This window comes from Lontra canadensis, unplaced genomic scaffold (genome assembly GCF_010015895.1).
Source record: "Lontra canadensis isolate GAN:19392208 unplaced genomic scaffold, GSC_riverotter_1.0 scaffold9, whole genome shotgun sequence".
Classification (NCBI taxonomy): Eukaryota; Metazoa; Chordata; class Mammalia; order Carnivora; family Mustelidae; genus Lontra; species Lontra canadensis.
The window spans coordinates 29,058,377-29,081,162 of NW_022631003.1; the positions used below are offsets into that span (position 1 = coordinate 29,058,377).

The 22,786-nt window shown below is 36.0% G+C and overlaps 1 protein-coding gene across 1 annotated transcript in view; it reads left to right on the forward strand.

Moving 5' to 3' along the window:
* Window positions 1–5,023: 5,023 nt before the first annotated feature.
* The window catches only part of ERGIC2 (ERGIC and golgi 2), a 37,806-nt gene continuing 20,043 nt past the window's right edge, over window positions 5,024–22,786 (forward strand). The window contains exons 1-5 of the mRNA XM_032855166.1: window positions 5,024–5,135; window positions 14,264–14,406; window positions 16,119–16,227; window positions 18,298–18,344; window positions 19,621–19,691. Coding sequence (XP_032711057.1) covers window positions 14,301–14,406; window positions 16,119–16,227; window positions 18,298–18,344; window positions 19,621–19,691 — 333 coding nt within the window. The 5' untranslated portion in view covers window positions 5,024–5,135; window positions 14,264–14,300. The remainder of the gene's footprint in view (window positions 5,136–14,263; window positions 14,407–16,118; window positions 16,228–18,297; window positions 18,345–19,620; window positions 19,692–22,786) is intronic.

The following is a 22,786-nucleotide window of genomic DNA, read 5'->3' on the forward strand; positions in this document are numbered from 1 at the left end:
CAGCCCCAATCTGTGTAAAAGACTCAGATCTTTAATGGGGTTCCCCCAACCTAACTACCTTCCATTAGAGGAAAATAAACTTCTGACCAAGTTTACTCCTTCAAAGCCTAGTTCAGGAGAAAGTATGTTTAAGGGCAAGGGGAAATGCTGATGTCCCACTGGCTTCTTTCCTTCTAAGACCCAGAGGGGAGGGGACCTTACTATTTTGGCTCAACTATCCTTTACTTAGAAAAACAAGTTTGGGGCATCTCGTGGCTCAGTTGTAAAGCATCTGCCTTCAGCTCAGGTTGTGATCCCAGAGTCCTGGGATCAAGCCCCATATTTGGCTCCCTGCTCAGCCTAGAGCCTGCTTCTCCCCTTCCAGCTCCCCTGTGCTTGTGTTGCCCCTCGCTATCTCTCTCTCTTATAAATAAATAAAAAATTCTTTTTTTTTTAAATTTTAAAAGATTTTATTTATTTGACAGAGATCACAAGTAGACAGAGAGGCAGGCAGAGAGAGGAAGGGAAGCAGGCTCCCTGCTGAGCAGAAACCTGATGCAGGGCTCAATCCCAGGACCCTGGGATCATGACCCGAGCTAAAGGCAGTGTGAGCCACCCAGGCGCCCCAAATAAATAAAAATTCTTAACAACAACAACAATAACAAACAAGTTTAATTGGGGCTCATGGATGGCTTGGTAGGTTAAGCGTCTGCCTTTGGCTCAGGTCATGATCTCAGGGTCCTGGAATGGAGCTCCGCATCAGGCTCCCTGCTCAGAGGGGAGTCTGTTTCTCCCTCTCCCTCTGCCTCTCTTCCCGGTTTGTGCTCTCTCTCTCTCTCTCTCTCTCTAAAATAAATAAATAAAACCTTTAAAAATAAAAAAGTAAAAGAAAAACAAGTTTAATAAAAGTATTTGTCAAGTGAGGTCCTTTTGAATAATAATACTAAGGTATATATTCAGAATTTTTAGTCAAAGCATCTGAATCCTGACCATATTTATATATTTATTTGTTTATGTATTTTTTTACATGATACAAAAATTACCTGTAGGGACATATCTCATATATGGGATGGAAATTATTTCATCTTTTTAGCTCAACATCAATGTTAGATAACCATATTAGAAAAAGGAAAATATCTTCTGCTCTACTCAGTTGAAAGTTGACGTTTTCTCTCATAGCATCCTGTTTTTTTTCTAATTGTGACGATTTGCCATGTACATAAAAATTATACAAACATAAAGACACACACACACACACAAATGTGCTTGTTCTTAGATATTATCTTCTGAGCTTCACTTGGGTTTATGAATTTATAAACATTAATAGATGAAAATGAGGTAATGACTGTTTTACGTGTTATCAGCCATTTGGTCTAAGGGGCTACATTTGTGTCTTTAGAGGCCAGCACGGTGTTTTTTTTGTTTTTGTTTTTTTTAAAGATTTTATTTATTTGACAGACAGAGATCAAAAGTAGGCAGACAGACAGGCAGAGACAGAGGGGGAAGCAGGCTCCCTGCTGAGCAGAGAGCCTGATGAGATAGGGTGCTTGATTCCAGGACCCTGAGACCATGACCTGAGCCAAAAGCAGAGGTATAACCCCCTAAGCCACCCAGGCACCCCACAGAGGCCAGCACAGTGTTTTAAAGAAGTTTGATTTTCAAAGCTTTTGGATGAAATATACATGTTATCTGCCTGAAGGCATTTGAGCTTGATAGGCGATAAAGCTGGCAGACATTTCTATTTATGTCATATTATTGAAATCATAGTTTGACTATCTACAGTATGTGAGTTAAGTATGTTGCCTCTTTTTAATACAGTGCATGAAAGTATTAATAATGCTATGTCCTAGGCACTTAAATAATTTCATCCATTGTTAACATGAAATTAGTAATATGTTTAGAAGTCTTAATATGAAAGAGCTACAATTTATTTCAAAATATTGGAAGTTCACAAAAATAGCTAATCAAACAGATGAGACAATGTATCTATGATGCAAAGATAAAAAATATTAGTAAAGAATATTTGGAAATGAAAACTAAAACACCAGATTCGGATGTTGTAATCAATGTAGAGAATGATATTGTATAAAATACAAATTTCAGCTAGATATTTTTATGTTGAGATTTATGGGAGACTATAATAAAACATGTTGAATACACATAATACATTATTAGTAACTAATAAAATAGTTTACTAATAACTATTAAGATAATGTGTTAATAACAGTTAATAACTTCTAAAAATTGTTAAGCCACAATCACATACTTGTTTTGGGGCTTATTATTTGGTAACTGTGTATCCCAATGTAGTACAAATTCCATGAGGGCCGGGCTGTCTGCTTTATCACTAGGTCATATTCTGTACTTAACACGCCTATTGTCACATAGAAGGTCCTCAGTGAATGTTTGTTCCATGAATGGCCAGGTCACAGGTTCAGTTGAGTGATCTGTGGTCCCTTTGATCTGTTATTATTGCACAATACTTTACAGATCTTGATGGAAACTACTGAAATAGGGATATTAAGTGGTGAATGCTGCCACTATAAAGAGACTTAAGGTATTTATCCATTAGCTGATATACAAAATGGAAACTTGGCACATGAAAAGTGATTTCAGGTTTTTAAGTCCCAACTTGGCAGATGAAAAATTTAAGAGTGTAAAGCACGGAACACCTGGGTGGCTCAGTCGGGTAAGCAATTGACTCTTGATTTCAGCTCAGGTCATGATTCTCAAGATTGTGAGATTGAGCCTTATGAAGGGCTCTGTGCTGAGCAATGAGCCTGCTTAGGATCCTCTCTCTCCCTCTGCCTCTGCTGCTCCTCCCCCACTCATGTGTGTGCTCTCTCTCTTTAAAAAAAAAAAAGTATAAAGCACAATGTTTAAAAATGTAAATACAACATTTGAATTAACATTGATAATGACCTAAAATCAAAGCAAGTAAAAATGAAGGTTTGGTGTATACCATGAAACAGAATAGTCTTATAAAAGAACTGTCTGGTCATGAGGATTAGTAGCTAGCTAAAAGTAGGAGGAGACTCAGAGGAATCTAATCTGAATTGGAGGTTAGCAGTGCCTTTGACTTTCCTAGGCACAGAAGAGAAGAAATAGATTTGGGGATAAATAATAAGATCTGCTTGGGAATACACTGAATTTGAGGTGTATGTGGGGCATTCATATGGAAATATATACATATATATATATATATATATCTTAATTTTGCTGCTAACTTGCTAAAACTTTTACTCAAACTATAAAGAAAAAAAACAGCATGAAAATACCTTTTTAGCATCTTTATAAAAATACAGGTTGTTTAGCACAGTTTAAATTCCAATTTAAATTCCAATTTAAAACCCATCTCGTGGTTCTCTTCCTCAGGTAATATATAATAGAATGGACTTTTTTTTCTTTTGGAAGCCAATTATTTTCCAGATATAAACCCACCACCAACAACACGGGATTAAGTATTCACCCCTCTTGAAAGTTAAGCCGAGGTTCAATCTTCAGGAGAAATTAATTTTGTCTTCATTTAGTAGCTTGGAAGATGGTGAGTTGTTTTTTAAATAAGCAGGATCAAATTAGTCAGTTTTGCAGTACAGGGAAATCCAACTCTTGCGGGAGAGTTATTACCCTAAAAGTAAGTAACTCTGGAGACCAGCAATCAGGTGTAACTAAGTGAACAACAGCCAGCTTCCATCTATGCAAGAACGCACATTATCTTAGACCCACAAAGAAGAAAGGGCTGCTGGTACCTTTGGGCAAAGGTAAAGAAGCACTTTAGATATTTATTAACTCACTTGATCCTCATAACAATTATATGAGATATTATCATGCCATTTTGCAGGTGAGGAAGCAGGTTGAAATAATGTGCCCAGGGTCACATACTAGTAAATGGTTCAACTGGAATTTTAACCCAGGAAATTCCAGCCCCAGTGTCTATCCTCTTACCCACTACAATAAACTTCTTAAATATGGGAAGTCCTAATGCTGACATGAAAAATCTGGAAATGAAACTGCATCAGTGGAAACGCTTGACCTACTTTTATTTTCCGGGATAGTTTCAATTCAGTAAAATTTTGTATTTCAATAAATGTTAATTCACTAAATAAAATGGTGTGACTTGCTCCTTCCAAGGGCAGTTTAGTAATGTCAAGATTTCTCTGCCTCTCCCAGCTTTCTGACAATGGGTAAATCATTAATTGCCACTTGACTCAATTTCTGTATTATTGGTAAATAATGGTTTACCAACAATCTTTATACACTTTTAAGGATTAAATAGGATTAGGTAAGTAAAGCTTTAAAACAGTGCTTACGGGGGGGGGGGGCGGGGAAGCAGTGCTTGTTGTATAAACATTAGTTATTATGCCTTTTAAGACTTTTTTGGTCAATAAATCACAAAACTAAAATTTCAATGTTTTATTGGAAAATCTGATTACAGCTGGGCTTATTCTCTCACAGTTTCCATTTATCCTTTCTTTCCATATTCCCCTTTATTATCTCTTATACTACAAAAGGTTAGGAAAAGATGAAATATTCATTTTAACAAATATTTGAGTGCATAGGAGGTACTGGCGATATAAAGGTGATGAAGACAGATGTGGTTTCTTAGGGAACTTACTATCTGGAAGTCAAGAGAAACACTGAATAATTAAAAGCATTACCTAGGTCTGGAAAAGTAAATCTAAACGTTCTTGACGGGAAGAAAATGAGGAGGCTAAAACAGAAGGCACAAAACGTGGTGCAGATTGGAGACGTGATACTCATTAGGGTTGCAAATGACAAATCCTGCTCCCAAGTTTCACATTAGCAACTAAGTAACGTGTGAGGAGTTGAGATTCCTTCTGTGGCCCGTAGCTAACGTTCCGAAGGTAACCCAGCCCTTGCTGGAGAAGCTGATTGCTTATTGGCCACGTGGTTACACCTAAACTACATTTCAACCTGCGTTCTGTTTAGCCACACCCTTTCACCTTAACCACACCTCTTGATTCACGAAGCTCTTCGTCAGCAAAGGAAATATCGCGAGAATTCTACATTGCCTCCCATTTGACGTTTTCAGCGGTAGTTGTCGCTTTTATTCTCGCGATATGTTCGGGTAAACGGGAGCCCGGGCGACCCGGGCTTCTGTGAAACATGGCGGTCGGCTGATTCCGTAACACAAGGTAAAATACTGAAACCCCGTTGGGTGCTGTTTTCCCGATTATTCCAAGGCTGTTCAGGGCGTGAATGTGGTTAAGGGGGCTGAGAATCTGTCACGAGATGGGCTCCCTGTCTTCATCACTGTCCTTTGGGAAGAGGGCCGGACTGGGGAGCCGCTCCACCTACCCCGGGGGCGTTGCTGGCAGGACCCTGGGTAGCGCTGCACCTGGGAGCCCCCATCTCCCCAGTCCTGTGTCTCTGCGCTGTCTTGCAACTTGAAGGAGTTTAAGTGCTTCCCCGATAGCTGCTGACCCTGACCCATTGCTTCTCCCAGTGGGTCCTCTGGTCCTCAGGGAGAAGGGTCCCGTGTTATGAAGACCAGCCAGATCGTGGACCCATTCTCCCGGGTGTCTGGCTCCCCACCCCCATTCAGGCAAATAGCAAATTCTTGGCAGCAGGTTGCTCACTTTAAGAAAGACATAGGTCTTGGCCTCGCCTCGAAAGAGTTTCCCACGCCTCTTGGGGAAGTGAGAAAGGGGCAGGGCTGGCGAGATGCTATAGGAGAGAGGTTTGAGCGTTAACTACTTTACTTATAACCTTCTAGGGTTAAGAAAACTTCGGAAGGTAACTTTTCAATTGAAGGTAGAAAATAGCCTTAGGTATAGTAGTATATGGAGTTGATAGGTTATTGAGAAAACTTGTTTAAGTTTTATGTTTAGAATTTAGTGCCCTCAACACAACGCAGAGTTACATAGTATCTTAAAATGTTTCAAGACTGGCTTTCAGAAGCAGTTAAAGATACATTTAAAAACAAGATTTGTTCATTTGTTTGAAGTTGTATTTAAATTGTTGCCTAGCCTGATACGTTGAACTCTGGTATATAGCCGTTAAAAGAAATGAATCAGACTGTTCACTGAAGAATTCAGGAAATGCTTGTTTTGTTTATCGATATCTTTAAATTGATGCAGTTATTCCAGTTGTCCTAGAGGAAAAACATGAAAAAAATAAGTTTCATCGTTTGGGGGGAATGGGGAAGAGAGGAGTTTTGTTTTGTTTTGTTTTTAATAATAAACTTTAGTACACAACTGAGTTGAAATGGGTTGAGGGTACAGATCTTTAAAAAACATGTCAAGCTTGAAAGATCTCTCAAAGGAAATCAGGCCTAGTCTGGAACATCAAAAGAAAAAAAGAATTAGAAAAAATATATAAATTTATTTTATTTAGGGATTAATGGTTTAATTAGAAGAAATAGTGAAACTTATTTTTTTTTAAGATTTTATTTATTTATTTGACAGACAGAGATCACAAGTAGGCAGAGAGGCAGGCAGAGAGAGAGAGAGGGGAGGAAGCAGGCTCCCTGCAGAGCAGAGAGCCCGATGTGGGGGGCTCGATCCCAGGACGCTGGGATCATGACCTGAGCGGAAGGCAGAGGCTTTAACCCACTGAGCCACCCAGGTGCCCCGTGAAACTTATTTTTAATGACAGTTACATTTAGGCAGTCTGCCAGCTAACAAATACTATTTAACAAGTTTTTCGGTATTTATTCTGATTCTTCCTCTTAATGTCATGATGGGCAAATTAACCTCTTTGTGTTTTAGTTTCCTTGTCTGCAAAATTGGAATAATAACATCTAACTCATAGGATTGTTGGTGAGGATTAAATGAGTGAACACATGCACTTAGAACAATGCCTGTCATACAGTTAACATTCATTCAATATTCACTCTTGTTATTTAAAAAGTTTTGTTTCCTAACTTCGTAGTTACTCACAAGATAATTCCTTGGGGGGCACTTGGGTGGCTCAGTGGATTAAAGCCTCTGCCTTCAGCTCAGGTCATGATCTCAGGGTCCTGGGATCGAGCCCCACATCGGGCTCTCTGCTCAACCGGGAGCCTGCTTCCTTCTCTCTCTCTGTCTGCCTCTCTGCCTACTTGTGAGCTCTGTCTGTCAAATAAATAAATAAATAAATAAAATCTTAAAAAAAAAAAAAAGGTATTTCCTTGGTACTTAGTCAACATATAGACTGAAGAAGGTGCTTTCTAATGTAATTTCTTTCTGATCCCAAAAGAAATTAAACACTCTTCTTCTATATAGTTAGTATGTCTGTAAACTCTATCTTGCAATGGCTTGCATTCTTAAGCTGTTCTCCTTTCAGTTACTAAGGTACAAATTCCTTCTTTCTACTACTCCATACAGTCTTAATATAGTCTAGGTTAGTGCTGCTCTTGGTGCCCTGTAAACCCATTCTTGTATTTGAAGACATTCATTCTATTATAAATGTATTTCATGTGTCCCTGACCTTTCCCACTTCACTTTTGTACACTTTTATTGAGTAGTTAGTACAGTCAAGCTGTTAGTACAGTCACGCTGTTATTTGAGGAGGATTATATTTATCTTTGCTTCACGTTGCTGCCAGGCACTTCCAAATTGTTGTGTTGCCATCACTCTATAGCCTCTTCTCTTAGCTTTTCTATCAATTTATATCAACCTCAGTCTATTCATGATACTATTAAATAACCTTAGATACTATACCACTTTCCTCAAGGATTTTAAGATAAATTTCAAATATCCTAGAAATCTTTGCATTTCTTTTGAGAATTAGAAACATTTACCAATTGACTCATTTTTATCTTTGTAAGAAACTGTGAGGTAGCCATTATGCCTCCCTACCTCCTTTAAAAGTAAAGTATAATAGATACTGGGATGTTGAGGATCTTTCCAAATTTGTGACATGGCTAGTAAGTGACTAGATATTAACCCACGTTTTTTCGGGTCACAAAAGTTGTATTTATACCATCTTACTCAGCTTCTAAGTATACCTTTTTTTTTTTAATCACTTAGAATGTTACTATATTTGAATTATGTTGGGATAAATAGTTTTAAAGACAACATGAACGCTATTGTAAAAAGTCTACGTTTTAAAGTGAAAAGAATAAGTACTTTTGGAGGGATATCTAGTATTTGTCTTGTCAAGTGAAACTAAGTTATCTTTCATACTAAAATTTTAGTGTAAAGTATTTTAATGCAATATAATCAAGTAATTTAAAGTTACAGATAAGTTGTTTTGCTTTTTGTTTCTGAAGTTCACTGATGGCCTGAATAATATCTGTCCTGTGTCCTTTCTCATTCTTACTAATGGCTTGTGTGAGTTTCATAGGGCTGCTGTGGCAAAGTACCATAAACTGGTTGGCTTAAAAACCTCAACATGGGGGCGCCTGGGTGGCTCAGTGGTTAAAGCCTCTGCCTTCAGCTCAGGTCATGATCTCAGGGTCCTGGGATCGAGTCCCGCATCGGGCTCTCTGCTCAGCAGGTAGCCTGCCTCCTCCTCCTGTCTCTCTCTGCCTGCCTCTCTGCCTACTTGTGATCTGTCTGTCAAATAAATTAAAAAAAAAAAATCTTTAAAAAAAAACAAAAAAAACAAAAAACAAAAACCTCAACATGTATTCTTTCAGAGTTCTGGAGCCTAGCTGACTGAAATTAAGGTCTCGGCAGGGCCGTGTTCCCTCTGAAGGCTCTGGGAAATAATCCTTTCTTGCTTCTTGTAGCATCTGGATAATCCTTGGCTCTTCTTGGTTTTTGGGTGCATCCCTCTAATCTCTGCGTCTGTCTTCACTGGCATTCTCTCCTGGTTACATGTTTTCACCTGGCCTTCTTACAAGAACACCAGTCACTGGATTTTAGGCCACCCTAATCCAGTATGATCTCATCTCAACTAATTACATCTTCAAAGACCCAAATATTTCCAAATAAGGCCCATTCACAAATACCAGGAGTAGGACTTCATTGTCTCCTTTTAGGGAACACACTTCAGCCTGCAACATGGTCATATGTGTTAACCAATTAAATATTTCTCAGATTGCCAAATATGTATTAAACATAGAAGTTAGCTCATAAAATGTGGGTAGCAGAAGTAAAATTGTTTCTCCATTTTTATTTGGAAAAGTAGTTAAATTTAAGCAGACTAAAAGGTGTCATGAATTCTGTGTTTTAATTTTGGCAAAGCATCTCATAGTCTCATTATATTCAGATGGACGCAATGATTAAATATGGGCTGTATGACATTACTTAGATTGAGTAATGATTTTATGTGTCAGTGTTCCAGAATGAAAGGTGGTTTCTTGTTTTTTTAGGCAGTTTTTCAAAGCATTGTCTTAGTCTCCGCTGTTATCAGTGACTCCCTGGACTTCGTTTGTTTTGCTTCTTTTTTTTTTTTTTTTTAAACCGTGAATCTGTTTTTGGCTTTAAGTTTGTTTTGCTTCTTAATATACATGGTGGTTTAGGGGAGAAATTGAAGAAAATGGGTATGTTACTGGAGAATGGGAAAGTATGAAGAGCAGTACCAACCAGTGGGCAAATGAATCAAATGCAGTGGCTTGTAAATTATTATTTTTGTGGACCAGTACACAAAACAGGGAAAGGGGCTGCATTTGAGGACTGATGTAGAATTGCAGTTTTTAATCCAAAAATCAAAACAAATCAAAACGTCTGTTATCTACCTTTATCATTTCATAAAAGAAAGAACATTTTGACACATTAAAAAAAAAAGGAAGGAAATAATCTTGAATATAAGATGTTTAAATTGACTATATTTAGCTTTAAAAGTTTCCTGTATTGTCCTTGATTTTTTCATTAAGGTTCAAAAAAGAAAATTTTATAACAGAATGGCAGTGACTTCTGGAAACCAGTGATCTAGGAAATTTTCCTTTCTTTCTTCCTTCCTTCCTTTCTTTCTTTTTAAAATTTATTTATTTGAGAGAGAAAGAGCACAGGCAAGGTTGAGGGGTGTGGGCAGAAGGAGAGGGAAGGAGTTTTAAGCCTACTCTTCCCTGAGAACAGAGTCCAGTGTGGGGCTTGATCTCATGACCCTGAGATCATGAGCTGAGGTAAAACCAAGAGTTGGATGCTTAACTAACTGAGCCACCCAGGTGGCCTAATCTAGGGTATTTCTAAATGCATTTCTTAAAATGACTGACCAAGCTAGATGGAGAAGCATATAAATTGGGAATGGGAGTAGTGGAACTGGATACTGGGAGAAGTCCAAGGGGTTGGAAACATAGGGATAATGAAGAACAAATTCTGTCCTAGTTAGGAAATTAAAGAGCCTGAAGGATAATTGATTCTGCTCAGAGAGGAAAATTAGTGTTTTAGATTTTAGAAATCAAGAAGTTCTAGAAGTTAAGAGGAGCCAAAACATGGTCTTGCTTTATGTGGGTTTGCATAGATCTAAGTCACTGGCATTGAACATCTGTCACACTTACATGGCAAAAGCATTGTCATTGTGAATGAATGTCATTCATTCACATCCTGTGGAGGATGAGTGTCATAGGGTCATGACTTGCAAAGGATTGTGATGGAATAGGGAAGAAGAGAAGCATATTGAATGATCCAGGTGCTAGAGTCATTAAGGAGATTTTAAATATATCCAGATGTTAGTAGAAGATGATCATAAGTACTCAAGTGTCAGTGCACACTGTGGTTTGGAGCATGGACTCTGGAGCCTAGCTGCTTGGGATCAAATCCAGGTTCCATCACTTGCTGTGTAGCCCTGCAAAACTTACTTGACTGTTCTGTACCTCAGTTTCTTTATAAATGAGCAGAAATAGTATCTACTTCATAGGGTCGTTTAGAGGGATAAATGAATAAATATATACAATCCTTCAAATAATACCTAACACATAGTATGAGGGCTATAATTCTGTATAGTATGTGTTTATTATTAGAAGTAGAAGGGAAGAGGTGATTGAGAAGTCACATGATATATAAAACATGTGCTGCATATGTAAAGCCCTATGAGTCTCAGAAGTGATGTGAGGAGTTGAAGGGAATTACCACCATGAAAATGTAAAGTTTCATGAAGGAAGCAGGTAAAAGGATGCTTTTAGAAAAACTAGAAGTTATTGGATAATTGGTTCATTGATCAGAACAGTGCCTCTGTGGAGTAGAGTGGCAAGTATTGGGGATAGAATGAGTTTCTTAGATGTTGGTTAGTGCTGATCTAACGGGAATGGGACAGGAGTGGCAGAGGGGCAAGGTGCTCCCGTCTAAAAGAGTGATCGTGGAAAATAAGAATGGAGGCTACTAGATAGAGGCTGGGAAGTAGCCAGGTGGGAGGGGTGCTGAATAAGCTGTATGAATTGTTAGGTTTGTAAAACCAGTTGCTGTCCTATCTTTATATATGATTTAAAAGAAAGCATTCATAAAGCTTCTAAAAATAAAGTTTAGGAGTAAAATTCAGTTTTATTCATTTGCTTAACAATGCTATCTATACCTGTTATGTGCCAACCACTGTTCTAAGTACTAGGACTACTAGAGTGAAAAAAACAAAAATTGCTCTCCTTGTGGATCTTATATTTTTATATATTTACTTATATAACTGTTTTAATTCAAAGCTGTGCTGTCGTAGGTATTTCTGGGGAAATTTCCTTCCTTCCTTTTTTGGGGAATGTCCTTTCTCCCCTCCCTCCTTCCCTTCCTTCCTTCCTTCCTTCCTTTTTTCCCCTTTGTATTTATTAAATACCATTGTGCCAGGCATTGGAGATACACAGATCAAGGGAGACAGTTTCCTGCTCAGACATCACAGTGGAGAAAACAGAGAATCAAAAAAGCAGTTGAATCTGAATTGTCTTTGGAATGACCCAATGAAAATGTCATAGAAAGAAAAATGCATACATGTCTGCAGAGAGATTTGTACTGGGAATAAAGATTTGAAAGGAATCAGCATGTGGATGAAAATTGTAGGGATGGGAGACCACTGGGGGAAAATGTTGGGGTTGGGAGGAACACCCAAGTGCAGAATCCAGAAGGAGGAAGAATCTGTACAGTTCGCCAAAGAAGGTCTTTGAGGTAGAATGAAAATCAGGAGTATAGTATCACTTAAGCCAAGGTAAGATGCTGTTTTGAGAAGAAAAAGAAGTGATAAACTACTTTTTCAGAGACAAAATTAGATAAGGACTAAAAAGTATCCATAGTATTTCATACTAAAGTAGTTGTTAATGACCTAGCTCAGATCAAATTTAGGTAAGGGGTGAGCATGTAGTGAGGAAGTAGTCACAGTGTACAAATGGGGACAGTTCATTTTTTTTTTTTTTAAAGTAAAGTCTGCCCCCAGAAACTTTGACCACCCTGAGATCAAGAGTCACATGCTCTATTGACTGGGCCAGGCAGGTCCCCGGACTATTCATTCTTTTACGTTTGGCTGATAGATAAACAGCCAGAGATCTATAGTTGGAGTTGGACTTGACTTAATGTAGCGTTTTGTTCTAAAGATGAGAAGTTTGAACATGTTTAATATTTAATTCCAGTAGGAATGAGTAGAAATTGAAAGATTGAAGAAGGATCAATCTTGGTGTAGTTACCACTAAAAAGGTACAGAAAACAAATTTGATTACCCTGATTTGAACAAACTTAGGGAGCACACCTTACGCCTACAAACACTCAGAAGCTTAATTTACATCTGCAAATACCAGTTTTATAATTGTCATGGGGATCAGAAACTCATCTGTCATGTCTAGATGTCTTCCTTTTTCCTTAAGTAAAACATGCACATGAAAAGCAAAATTATAATCTAAAAGCAACATTGTGCATATGGAATAGGAAAGAGAAGTTTGTTGGGTCTTTTTAATAGCAAACGAAATCAACATGTTAATGCATCCAGTTTCACTTTGGAGCAGTAGGCCCCTCGTGGACTGATGAGTAGTGCCCCCGGTTAGGGACTGGTCTCATGGACAGTGTTCGTGATCACTGCCGGTTTTTACTTCTCTGACTTTTTGTTCACAGATGCGCTTTCCGTGGCCTTTTCTTTCCATATGAATCCTTCCCACAGAATTTCAGATGAGCTTTTCTGCTTTCTTCTAGAGACACTGTTTTTCTTTTAGTGGCTCCTGCAGCCATTTGATTTATTCTATTAGGTGTTGATTTTATTAATACAATTTGATTTCTAGTAATGCTTTGTAGTATCAGCTGTGGTATTATTTATATAAATCAGTCTTATAAAATTATATGAATATTTGAGAATTCAGTTATTTTTATGACTTTGTAACATATTTTAGATATAGTTGGCATACTGGTCAAAAAAGGAATACCAAACAGTCGATTTTTAAACAATATTTTTATTATAGAAATAGATAATTTAGAAAGTCCAAATTCTGTTAAAAAGACAACTAAAATCCTCCCATGATCTACTTTTAACATTTTTGCCTATAGACTTCAAATCAGTTTCTTGTATCTTTCCTGTTTCCCATAAAACTGGACTTATACAACCTTCTAGTCTTTTCCTAATATATTATGCATATTTTCCTATATCATTAACTGTTTTCTTTTATAAGATTTTCAGTGTTTACATACATTCAGAGCTTTTAATTCAACATAGTTTGTATTGGCTACCCAGTGTTTCTTTCTTTCTTTGATATTTAAAAATAACTGTGAGAATTATCCTTATAATGAGAATTATCCTCATAATGAGAATTAGTCTCATAATCAAAAAGTTTTGGTGACAACAAGATTATTACCTTAGGATACTTTCCTAAAAAGGGAATTTACTTAGTCAAAAGGAGAATGGTGATTATTTATATTCTGGCTAGCAGTAGATTAGCATGCCTGTTTAATTTATTTCATTGTCATCTGTTGGTGGGAAAGTATTTTATTATTTGTTAATTTAATAGAAGAAAGATTCTTCTTTTTTTTTTTTTTTAAGATTTTATTTATGAGAGAGAGCATGCGAGCATGAGAAGAGGGAGGGTCAGAGGGAAAAGCAGACTCCATGTTGAGCAGGGAGCCTGATGCAGGACTCGGTTCTCAGTCCTGGGACTCAAGGATCATGACCTGAGCCGAAGGCAGTGGCTCAACCAACTGAGCCACCCAGACGCCCCAGAAAAATTATTTCTTATTTTCTTTTGTATATTTAAATACTTTGAATGTGAATTGCTTTTCACGTTTTTGCTGTTTAATGTATTTGTGTGTGTAAATTGCCTTTCATTAGTATTTTTTGCCAGGGTGGGGTGGAGAAAGGAGAGGTGTGGCTAAGTATTAAGCTTTTTTCCTCAAGGAGGTATGAAAATGTTAAGTTGTTCCAAGAACATTTGTCAGTTATCTAAAATTAAAAGAAACCTTTGTATCTTTTTTAGAGTATTCATGTATTCATTTTTATTCCTTAGCATGACTATATGAAAGAAGAAGAAGGTTTTCCTGAAGATGAGGCGACTGAATCGGAAAAAAACCTTAAGTTTGGTGAAAGAGTTGGATGCCTTTCCAAAGGTTCCTGACAGCTATGTAGAGACTTCAGCTAGCGGGGGTACAGGTGCGTGTGGTTCCAATTAAAACAGCTTCCCTGAGTGCAGCTTCTTAGGGAGCCAGTCGACAACACACAGAAATGTAGTCCTGAAGAAGAACTCATCAATGAATTGCACAATAACTTTGTGACTCATCTGTCCTCTGTTTGCCCTAATTTTATTGTCACGTGTATTTTCTTTGGCATCCAACCCAGTGCAGTCTATGCATTTAGCAGCATTTATGAGAACATTACTGAACAAATTAATCCAATTTTACTGCTTTGGTGCTCTTGAGTTATGTATAATTATATATAAATAAAATTGAACTTGCAAGAAGTTATTTAACAAACTTGAACTGCTTCAGTCCTGTTTTGGTTAAGAATAAATCAAGTTAGACATTATAATAGAAATGCTTAGATTTCACATTACTGGAGAGAGGCAGCCTGAGGTAATTGTTAAAAGGCTTAGACTCTGGAACCAGACTGTCTGGATTTAAATCCCACCTCTACCCCTTCGTAACTACTTGACCTTAAGGAAGTTACTCCTTTTAACTTAAGGAAGTTGATCCTTCTATGTTTTAGTTTCTTCTTCCATGAAATGGGGATAATATCAGCATTTACCTGGTAATGTTACTCTAGTGATTAAGTAAAGTAATATTTATAAAATGCTTAACTCAGTACCTGGTACAGATAGAAGTGTTCGTTAAATAAAATAAATATGAATTATATAAGAAAAATATGCAACTATGACAGTATTTAGTATTTTCTTTCCCCATGAAGAGCTTATAAAATATTTCACATAAGATTGACATTTCAGGGGCTCCTGGGTGGCTCAGTGGGTTAAAGCCTCTGCCTTCAGCTCAGGTCATGATCCCAGGGTCCTGGGATCCGGCCTCGCTTTGGGCTCCTGGCTCAGTAGGGAGCCTGCTTCCCTTCCTCTCTCTCTCTGCCTGCCTCTCTGCCTACTTGTGATCTCTGTCTGTCAAATAAATAAAATTTTTAAAAGAAAAAAAAAAACCTGACATTTCATTTGATAAAATGTGTAGTTAAGTTGCTTGCCATTTCTAATCTGTGATTAAATTTTTTAAATGAAAATAGTGGAAGTTCTTGTTGCACAATACATTTTAAATGTATTTTGTCACAGTATAATTTTTTTTTTTTTGTCAGATCTTTTACTTGTTTTTGTAAATGAGGTAGTATATTTAGGAGATTCCAAAGTAGATGAGAATTTTATTAGAGATTTGGAGATGTTATTTGAGTTTCTGGTACACAGATTATCATGGCTTCTCAGGAGCTACGAATTTGTCTAGTTTTTTTTATAGATTGGGCTACAGGCATGGATGAGTTTTTAATTATGAGGGGACTGCTTTGTAAGACTTATGCTTACTTTCATCATTTATCATATCTATGGCATTGCTATATATAAGAAAGGAAAAGTTTTGTGTCTTGTAAATTTTGGCAAATCTATTACTGACATACCCTTAATATTGATGAGATAAAATGCTTCTCAATAGTAGAAATGTTTGTGTTCATGTTTGTGCTCATTAAATCTTCAATTTTGAGCTGTTTTAGAAAGGAATCTGTAATGAACACTTTAAGAAAAACCTTATAGTAGTATCCATTCACATGGCAATCATATAAGGGCTTTCTTTGCTAATTTTAATCTCACTTAAAATAGTTTCCTGTTGTTTACTTTTAAAACATTGTTTTAATTCTGGTTTTCTGTTTGTTTGCTTTCTCAGTTTCTCTAATAGCATTTACCACGATGGCTTTATTAACCATAATGGAATTTTCAGTATATCAAGATACATGGATGAAGTACGAATATGAAGTAGATAAGGATTTTTCTAGGTAACTTTTTTTTTCCTTGAAATAACTCTGTATTCAAATTGTTTTAAAGTCAGCATATCTTTTTAAAATTTTTTTCTAACCTTTTATACTTGGTTTATTTTACTTCTCAAGTAGTCATCCTAAAAAAATTCTCCTTAATTGCATGCATTAGGTGAAACATTTTAGAATCATTTCAGTACTGGTTAAATTTTAAAAGAGAGATCTTCTTGATTTAATATGCACTTGTATAAAAAAGTTAGGAGAACATAATTTATTTTTTTTAAAGGTGTTGAAATGGTAGAAATTGTTTAATGTTTTGAAACTTTACTCTTTAGATTTTGAAATATCTACTGACTTGTGTGTGCTGGAAAATAAATTGTCTGAAGCTACATTGTATATGCTTATAACTAGATTTTTAGAAATTATATCTAAATACAGTTTTACTATAAATAACATCACTAACCCTTTGAAAATATATACTTTATTTGTATTTGGATTTTTTAATGATTGGAGATAATAGGTTTATAATGTTAAGATTGCACTAGATGGAGGGAGGTATACTTTATTTCTCAACTTTAATTCTAGCCCTGCCGTTTACTAGCTATGTGACTTTAGGGAAGTTAATAAGTCTATGTTTGCATGTGCTTCAGTCTCCTTTTTCATAAAATGGGGGTAATAGTTATAGTATCTTCCTCATGGGGTTAATGAGAATTAAGTAAGTCTGTATTGGTAAATTGCTGTGTAACTTTTGGCAAATCACACAACTGACTTCTGGACCTCAGTTTCTTCATCTGTAATATGAGTATTATTCTAGATATGAGTAGTTTTCAAAGAATTTTTTTTTTTTTTGTCATTTTTAGCACCAATGAATCTCTTTTGCTTTTTTCCAAATGAAGTATTACATAGGTTACCTCATAAGCACAGTGGAGATTCCCAGAAGCCTGGCCACTTGGCCTCATTCTGTGGTTCCTGCAGCATCTCCTAAGCCTGGAGTACAGTTTGAATTCTAGACAATTTTAAGACCATATGAAGCTCCAAAAATCTGTAGTTCCTAATGAAACCAGAGAAAAATTATTAGAGGGAGAAAGTTTTGATTGAAAGCACAGGATGGGACTGATACTGGTTGTACTCATTCTGTTATTATGGGGCTTAATTCATTCTGTTATTTGAAAATTAACTTGATTTGAACTGATCCTTTGAAAATACAGCATTGGCTGAACTTTTTAAAATGGCTGCGCAAAACTTCAAGCATCAAAAGGGTTTTTTCCTGGCACTTTGGTGCATTTACCCTGAGACACTCAGACTTAGTTTCCAATATGCCGCTTCAGTCATTATGGGATCTTCAGCCAGGCATGTACTCTGCTCTGAACACGATTGGCTTATCTGAAAAACTGGAGAGCTATCTACTTTATAGGTCCATGATAAAGAATAGAAATGATAGGGGCGCCTGGGTGGCTCAGTTGGTTAAACTTCTGCCTTTGGCTTGGGTCATGATCTCAGGGTCCTGAGATAGAGCCCCTCATCTGGTTCCCTGTTCCGCAGGGAGTCTGCTTCTCCTTCTGCCCCTCCTCCTGCTTGTGGCACTCTCTCTCTCCTTCACACACACACACACTCTCTCTCTCTATGTGTCTCAAATAAATAAAATCTTTTAAAAAAACAATAAAAAAGATAATAATTGTAAGGCATCAGGCATAATGCCTGATATATGATGTTTATCTAAATAGAAGAGAAAGACTTGTAATTCCTAACTCTTGATTTTGAAAATTTTAAGTTCTTCAAAGAATATTCTATTTAGGGTTTTTGTAAACAGAGGTAGACTTTTCTGAGTTGCTTGGAGTTATTGTTGACTTAACATGATTAAAGAATACTGTGTCAAAAACCTGTTAAATTAGAAAGGCTTTTAGAATAATTGCAAAGTACAGAATTTTTACTTTTAAAGTGCCTTTGTTTTGGCCATAAGAAATGCTATCCAGGTTCTAATCAATATATTTTATTCTGTTTGAAATCCAAGTTTTCATAGATCAATTGATTTATATTTCTCATGTTTTCTTGATTACTTGATAGGTACTAATATTTCCTTTTGTCTTTTAGCAAATTGAGAATCAATATAGATATTACTGTTGCTATGAAGTGTCAATGTAAGTATACCTTTAACTTGTTGGTCCATGTAGTGTTTATGGTTTAAATAATTGTTAGTAAAAAGTAAAATCACGGGTGGTGTTTTAACTCTATTTTTTCCTTTATGATATCTTAAACTGCTATGGTAATGTTATTTAATAATGCAAATTGCTTTGCTCCCCAGCTTATATTCAGATTTCTTTTCCACGAAGAGAAGATATTTAATTTTCACATTAGTATAATTAAAAGAAAATTGGAGGAAATTTTCATGAGTCAGAGTTCTGATTTAGATGTATCATTTCTTTCTTGTTTGGTGTCACCTGTTTTATACCCATGCTCTACAACATATCCTATTTCACTGTTTTGGTTTTTCTCTCTTAACTTGTACTCTTGCATATTAAAATATGGATCCAAGTCTTTTAACTAAATAATGTGTTACCCTTTTCTGTTTTCCTCCCTGGCTTCACTTGATTATACTGGTAGAAGTGAAAAATGTTACTATGCTAGATAGATAATGTTTCAATCAGTGTTGCTCTCAAAAATGAGGATGTTTTTGCATGAAAGATCTTTTAAATTACCGAATTTGTGGAGACCACAAATTGGTCTTGAGACAAAATTGAGACAAAATTTTTTAAAGTGTAAGATAGTTTAATTAAGGAGATAATTTCTGGGAGATTTAATCTCAGAAAAATTATTAATCTCTTTCCCTTTTCATTTATTTTTTCCTTATGGTAGTGGTTTTAAGAGTAAAGAAGCACTCTATATTTAAACTATGAGTTTGATACTACTAAATATATTGTGTTTTTGCCTTATTTTAGATATTTGAATACCATTAAAATTTTCACCTTTCACCTTTTCCAAATAAACTTTTCCTATTTATTGATTTTTTAAAAGTCATCAGTGACTTTCTCTTAAAATCTCTAAAAGTAATTTTTGTATTTAATACTTGGCAGCCATTTAATTTAGTACATGTGATTAGGTTGTTGACAGTTTTTGCAAAGCTCTGCAGTTGACTGAAATTTATGCTTTTTACCATGAGGTTTTGAGTTCTCTTTTTTACTGAACAAGAATTAGAAAAAGTTTTAATTGATTTTTTTTGAATACTTAAAAAAAGTGACTCTTTTAACTTTTGAACAAATAATTGGTGTAGAAAAGTGATTTTATGTATTTGAATTTATTTTATTATATTATGTTCGTATATTTGAACTTTGTGTTAGTCATTTCAGTTTGTTAATTTATGTAAGATATAGTTTGGCTCTGAACATAGAATGTCAACTTCTAATTTTTTTTATGCAGATGTTGGAGCAGATGTATTGGATTTAGCAGAAACGATGGTTGCATCTGCAGATGGTCTAGTTTATGAACCAGTAAGTTTAATGGGCATGTATTTTTAAATAATTTGCTATGACATTCTGTTTTCTTGGAGACAGTTTTGATACTTGCTTTTAGTTTTGTCTGAGCTAGCTTTTAAAATATATATGTGGGTTTTATATATGTATAAACCTATATATATTTTTTAATTTAAAAGTAACCCATATCCTTTGTGAAGATTTCTTTTTTTTTTTTTTTTTTTTTTTTACGATTTTATTTATTTGACAGAGGGAGACATAGCGAGAGAGGGAACACAAGCAGGGAAAGTGGGAGAGGGAGAAGTAGGCTTCCTGTGGAGCAGGGAGCCTGATGTGGGGCTTGATTCTAGGACCCTGGGATCATGACCTGAGCCGAAGGCAGATGCTTAACGACTGAGCCACCCAGGCACCCTGTGAAGATTTCTAATACCAAAGTCTTGAGATAACTATTGTTAGCATTTTCAGTAAGCCTCTAAAGTCTGCTTTATATTTTTTGTTAATGCTTCCTAATAGTTTCCTTTCTCTTTTCTTATAGTTGCTATAATGATTAATTTTTCTTCTTTTCCTCCAATGATTTGGAAATTTTGTGTCCCATTGTATTCTACTTTTAGCAAAGTTAAGTCTTTAAAAATGTTTGAACTGTATTCCTCTTAACATAGGAAAGAATGATGAAGCAGTATCTAAGAGGAGACATCTTCTATGCATTTAATTTTTTTTTTTTCCTCTCCTTCAAACCTCCATTTCCCAGAGCTAGTGAAATTCTGACATTTTCCTGTTTCCATAATGTAGGTTGTATATAATCTAACCAGTTTGTCAGATAACACCATCACATTGCAGGAGCAGGTGATGACAAGTCATGGTAACTAGCTCTAAAGAAGCTTTAGAGAATAAGGAAGGGAACTCCCAGCTACTCTGAGTTGCTCTCCGTTCAGTTGGCATTGTGGTACTTATGTTTACCCATGCATTTTTTAGTTCTTTGGTTTATCATTGACAGTTATGAACCCTTCTTTAAGCAGATTGCAAAGTGAAGACTAAAGGTGATGGAGGAGGATTAGAGATAGTTGAATGTGTCATAGGAAAAAAGGAAGCCTTTAGGTCTGGTTTGATTACCAAATTATTTTTAGCTTATAGCAATAAAATATATCTATGTCTTTTGATATACACTTTTTACGTATAAATTTCTAAAGAAAAGGTACTTTGTTATTGTCATTCTGAATATCTCTGCTCCCTAACTCCTGTATTCCCACTAAAAAAAATTGATTTCCCTGTAATTTCTTTTGAGGCTAGGTACCTTACAGATTCGGGTACCTTGTTATCATATTTTAAACTGCTGTCTAGAAATTATATCTAGATAATTATTAGGTATGTTAACATATGCATAACATTTCAGACTATTTTAAAAATAACTATTGAGTTTTAACTCTGTTTTATTGCTTTTATTTTCTACCATTCTTTATCATTTTGTGGAAGGACTTTTTGAGACTTCTTTGTCAGTAGAATATGTGGGTACGTGGGTTATATTTTATAGATGCTAGCATGACTGTCTGTGTATGTTCTTTATACATGTAAGTTTAGCTCAGGATATAATTCTTGCTTTATGATGTTTTGCATTCACAACTTTATAGACATTCCTTCATTGTCCTCTGATGCAATTATTTTTTCTATCGTAGGTAACATATTTACTTGAGTGCTTTTTTCCTTTTACTTTTATAATTCAAATAATTATCCCATATATCCAGGTATGGATCACCTTTGGGTTTAGAGTTTTTCGTTTTTTGTTTTTTTGTATTTTGGTTTTGATCTTGGTGATCTGAATTTTAGTATATGTGCTGCCGAAGCGAGCACTTCATGATCTGAATTTTAAAGTGGTTTTTGTTTTGTTTTTTTTTTTTGGCTTATTTGTTTTACTTTGTTTAAAGCAACGTTTTCACCTTTATTTTCAGAGAGGGAAAGCAGAAGGGGGATAGCAGGGGAAGGGGCAGAGGGAGAGGGAGAGAGAGAATCGTAAGCAGGCTCCCCAATTCGGGGTTCAGTCTCACAACCCTGAGATTATGACCTGAGCTGAAATCAAGAGTTGGTGCTTAACCAACTGAGCCACGCTGGTGTCCTTACTTCTGCTTTTTAAAATAGTTACCATGTGATGTTGGGTTTCATGGAGTGATTCTTAATATCCTTATCAATTCTTATTTTAGATCCATATTTCAAACTTCACCTTTGAGTTCTGAGAGATTACCTTGATCCAGCAGGACCAATCTTCTTTTCAGTGCCTTCATGACATTTTATTTTTTTTATTTTTTTATTTTTTAAAGATTTTATTTATTCATTCAACAGAAAGAGATCACAAGCAGGCAGGCAGAGAGAAGGTGGGGAAGCAGGCTCCCCGCCGAGCAGAGAGCCCGATGCGGGACACGATCCCAGGACCCTGAGATCATGACCCAAGCGGAAGGCAGAGGCCCAACCCACTGAGCCACCCAGGCGCCCCGCCTTCATGACATTTTAAAATTAAATGATTATATTTTATATCTTTAATATATTACAGATCATTCCATTTTTTTCTCTTTATGATGCTACATTTTATTGAGAAATAATTAGAAAAACTTAACATCTTATTTCTAGGAATGGTATTGTAGAGGAAAATTAGCCCTCATATCTGAGATTGATCACTTTTTTCAAGTTAATGAATCTTTTTATACATTCATTTATTTATTGTTCATCATTAGGATGAGGATATAAGTGCCCTGTTGAGTGTTGACATAGATTGTTGAGTTATGTCAGTTTTTATCTTAACCGCCTTCTCTAACAAGCACGTATACACACACACACACACACACACACGCGCGCGCGTGCTCATGCTTTTTTTTTTTTTTTTCCCAGGCCTAGATGAAAGGAGAAAAGGGTTTAAGTTTAGATATACTGTGCTTCTTTTAAGTCCTATTAGAGCTTCAGGTGCTTTTTGAAAAGGAAGGGAGAAGTCAGTATTGGGTCCAGGATGGCAGAGTGATTAACCAAGGCACTCCAGAATTTCCTTTTCTGTGCTTGTTTTGACAGGCTACATTTCGCTAGACTAACCCCTCCTTTCTTTAGCTGGTGTGACTGTCCTCATTAGCAGCCAG